This window comes from Elephantulus edwardii, unplaced genomic scaffold, assembly GCF_000299155.1.
Source record: "Elephantulus edwardii isolate Elephantulus edwardi_28Jun2011 unplaced genomic scaffold, EleEdw1.0 scaffold00250, whole genome shotgun sequence".
Taxonomy (NCBI): domain Eukaryota; kingdom Metazoa; phylum Chordata; class Mammalia; order Macroscelidea; family Macroscelididae; genus Elephantulus; species Elephantulus edwardii.
The window spans coordinates 3659276-3663847 of NW_006400000.1; the positions used below are offsets into that span (position 1 = coordinate 3659276).

Consider the following 4572-nt stretch of genomic DNA (forward strand, 5'->3'; position numbering starts at 1 on the left):
AGGAGATTGTCCCTCCTTCCCCAGCAGAGCATCTGGTGGATTCGAACCGTGCGTCTCTGGGATTGTAGTTGCAGCTCCTTACCACTAGGCCACCAGAGCTCCCCTAACTTAGCAGAATATAAGAGAGAGGAAGAGCGACGAGCCCTGGCAAGTTCTCAGTAAATGCTAACTCATCTTTTTCTAGAACTCTTTGTCTTCAAGTTGGAACTAATTCACAGCTGAGTCTCCATGGACTTTCCGAACTTATACTTCTAATAAGAGAAGATTACTCATCACAAGATAGCAGGGTTACTGGTGGATTTGAACGGCCAGAGACCTTTAGGTGAACAGTGCAACTCCCTGCAGATTACCCCGCTGGAGCTCTAGGATTCTGGTTCATTCTGTAGTGTGAAAGGCTGACAGCAGTTTAGAACATTAACCCTCCTATTGGTGCTTGCAGATTTGTGTAGCATAAAGCCTTGTGCCTTGGAAATGAAGATCTAGCTAAGGGATTTGAAGCATTATCAAGTGGAAGAAAAGGAATTTGGGGTGAGAGTGTTGGGGGCAGAAATGTTCGACAGAGTTTGTAGTGTGTACTGGGCACTACTCAGCATTTGTCCAAGAAATAAAAAATTAGAGCAACTCTTTGAGGTTCGGACTATCATGATGTCCACCCAGGGACTCCCAGTCCCTTCAAAAACTCAAACTCTGGGTTGGGGGAGGGAGGAAATTGTGCAACAATGAAAGAATCTTTATAAAGAGAAAAGCGATCTGGGGGTGGGTGTGGGTAGGGAGGAAAATGTGCAACAATGAATGAATGGAAATCCTGGTTTACTCTAAGCTTTAGTTAAAGTATCAGTAAAAATTAACATAAATATCTCCAAAACTCTCAAAAAAATACTATGAGAGATTCATTTTGAATGTTAGCATTGATTTTCATTTGTATAAACTAGAAAAAGTTGGAGGTTTAATTTTTCTAATTTTTACTGTTAAAGCAGGAGAAATTTAACTTGATATAGAGTTAGTGTCAAAGTGTGCAACAATAAATGCATTTTTTAAAAAAGCAGGTATTATCCAATAGACCATTTTAAAATATAGGACACTGGTAGAAATTATAGATGGAAATTTTATTCTTATTACTGTATTAATTATCTGTAGTAGTTAAATTTTATTATGAGTATGTTGTTGTTATGTGCCATCAGGCCGCTTGCGACTCATAGTGACCCTATGTACAACAGCCCTAAACCCTGTTCTATTCTGTGCCAATCACACTGCCTCTGACACACCCATCCCGATTACCCCAGTCACTGAATCAGTCCACCTCATAGAGGGTCTTCCCCTCTTGTGCCGTCCCTCCACTCTCCCAAGCATGATGTCCCTCTCCAAGGACCTGTCCCTCTTTACAACATGTACAAAGTATGTCAGATGAAGCCCCAGAATCCTTGCCTCCAAGAAGCAGCCTGGTTTAACCCTCTCCAGGATGAATCTGTTTGTTTTCTTGGCAGTTCATGGTACATTCAATACTCTTCCCCATCACCACAGCTCAAAGGCATCAATTCTCCTTCTATCCCCCTTGGTCATTGCCCAACTCTCTGATGCATAACAGATGATTGCAAAGACCATAGCCTGTGTCAGATGCACCTTAGTCTCCAGAATGCCACCATTGCTCTTCAGTACTTTGGAGAGGTCCCTAACAGCAGACTTTCCCATCGCAATATGGTGTTTTGTTTTTTTTTTTTATTTCCTGGCTACTGGTGCCAAGAGTGTTGACCGTGGAGCCAAGCAGACTAAAGTTGTTAACAATCTCAATCTCTTTACCATCCATCCTGATGCTGCCGATTGGTCCAGTGGTGAGAATCTTTGTCTTCTTGACATTGAGCCTCAATCCATACTGAAGGCTGCAGTCCTTGACCCTCTGTAGCAAGTGCTTCAGGTTCTCCTCAGTTTCAGCAAGCAGGGTTGTTTCATCCGCATAAAGCAGATTGTTAATAGATCTTCCACCAATCCTGATGCCACACATCTCCTCATAGAGCCCAGCCTCTTGGATAATCTGTTCTGCATACAGGTTGAAAAGATATGGAGATAGGACACATCCCTGGCGTATACCTTTCCTAATTTTGAACCATGCAGTGTTTCCCTGCTCTGTTCTGATGACTGCCTCTTGGTACTTTTTTAAAAACTTTTTAAATTTTTTATTTTCTTTTATTTTTTTATTATTTTTGTGTGTGTACCATCAAATCGGATCTGACTGGTACAGAAGGAGATCGTCCTTCTTCCAGGAGAGCATCTGGTGGATTTAAACCTCGTGCTTCCGGGATTGCCGTGCAGCTTCCTGCCAGTAGGCCACCAGAGCGTCCTTAGTATACTTTTATAATAAAATAAATAAAAACAGATATTAAGTTTAAAATGTAAACATTTTTTGCCTTGAAAACAACTCATAAAACTATTGTGCATAGTACACACAAATTTTCTAAACAATTAAAAAATTATTGAATAGGAAAAAAACCCCAAAACTCAAACTCTGTGCCATTGAGTTAATTCTGGCCCATTACAATCCTTCATCGGGTTTCAGAGGCTAGAGACAAGCCTGTCTTTCTCAGAGCTGCTGTTGGATTCGAACCACTAGAGACTCAGGGACTTTTAGTGCAACTTACTATGGACTACATCACCCTTGAATGGGGCCTCTGTTTCCTAAGCTACAGGGAAGAGGTGGCAAAGAGGCATTCTATGGAATGACTCAAGTTCTAATTCCAAAGACTATTCATAACTAAAAGAGAGGGTCAGGAGGGATATCAGGCCTGACTCCTTGTTCTCTTATGCATTTTCCCCCAACAGGTCCCCATCCAGTTCTTCCACCATCTTTCCTGGCCATGAATGCCCTCCCCAAAGGTCCCTCGTGGCACTGTGCAGAGTGGTTAGGTCATGTATAAAGAGTGAGGATTGAATAAATGAGACCATTTTTGGTTTTTTTCAACCAAAGCTGAGTCTTACTTGCTTTAGAATCCAGGTATCTGAAAGGGCGTGCGCATTACAATTTGCAAACTTTCCCTTTGAGCTGTCTGGGAAGCCTCCTACACATTCTTTCTTGCCTCCTCCTGAGCTAACTGGCTTCCTTCTTTTCGGGGTATATTTAATTTTTGGAAATAGCCAAAAGTCATTTGAAGCGCAGGCTGCTAAATCAAAGGGGTTAGTCACGCACAATAACGCTTTGCACTAAAAAATAAGGTTGTACTTAGCAAGTAGTATCAATTTGCTTTTTTTTATTACTATGATTATTTTTAATATTTTGTGTAATCTGACTCTGAAAGCAGTCACGTGAAGTGGGCTTCCGGGTGAACCAGAGTGTTCACAATGGAAGCACAACCAGTGAGGCCTTTCCAAGACAAACCTAGACCCAATCACATCCTGGAGATGTGAGATAGATGTCCATTTAAGTGTTTGTTCTCACTGTGTTATAGACATGCCTCATTTCCCAACACTGCATTTGAATTCTGTTTGCACAATTGCTCATTTGAGGATATCCAGTACCCTGCCTCTTTCATGCCCATATTATTTGGACTTTTTTTTCTCCTCTTTCTTCTTTAGTTGCTTCATTCCCTTCTTTGTCTTTCAGGCGTATGTTGAAATGATTCGGCTGAAAGATGATGAAATACTCAAAGTCCAAACCAAAGAAGGTGGAGACGTCTTCATGTGGTTGAAGCATGAAGCAACCCGGGGGAACGCAGCCGCTCAGGTAAGGTGGACGATGGTGGCTCGGTCCGTCATCATGGTCGACCAGGGATGCAGTGGTAGAGGGCAGTGGGCTTCCATGTTAGCATTCTCACCTGCCATGCAGGAAACCCAGGTTAGATTCCCAGGGTACTTAATGCATGGCTATCACTTATCTTGGACATATTGTAAGGAGGCATTAGTTCTTGGGAGGGAAAAAAATACCATGCTTGGCAAAAGAAGAAAGTCAGCAAAAGAGGAACTCTGAATGACTGACACAGTGACTGCAGCAATGGGCTTGAGTGTGACTGAGATTGTGAGGATGGTGCAGAAAAGGACAGGTTTTCAATATGTTCTTCACAAAGTGGCTGTGAGTTGTAGAAGACTTGAGGACATCTAACAACTACAGCCAAAACAAACTAGCCGACATCGACATATTTCAGAAATACCATATGATCAAGAGCCAATGATAAGGAAAGCAGAAGTTCAAGCTGCACTGAAGGCACTGGCAAAATATAAGGCCCCAGGGATCGCTGAGATACCAACTGACATGCTTCGAATGACACATGGAACCTGGATATGCTCACCAGTCTATGCCAGGATATGGAGGATAGCTGTCTGGCCGACTGACTGGAAGAGATCCGTATTTGTTCCCATTCCCAAGATAGCTGATTTAACAGAATGTGGAAATTATCGAACGGTATCATTAATATCACATGCAAGAAAACTACTGCTGGAGATGATTCAAAATGGCTAACATAGAGACCTGCTGAAAGTTCAGTCAGGATTTAGAAGAGGCTGTGGCACCAGGGATATCATTGCTGATGTCAGATGGATCCTGGCTGAAAGTAAAGAATACCAGAAGAAGGTCTAACTATGCAGAGA

At 42.3% G+C, this 4572-nt stretch overlaps 1 protein-coding gene across 1 annotated transcript in view; it reads left to right on the forward strand.

Moving 5' to 3' along the window:
- The window catches only part of SEL1L3 (sel-1 suppressor of lin-12-like 3 (C. elegans)), a 232357-nt gene that overhangs the window by 141560 nt on the left and 86225 nt on the right, over positions 1-4572 (forward strand). The window contains exon 12 of the mRNA XM_006899266.1: positions 3593-3712. Coding sequence (XP_006899328.1) covers positions 3593-3712 — 120 coding nt within the window. The remainder of the gene's footprint in view (positions 1-3592; positions 3713-4572) is intronic.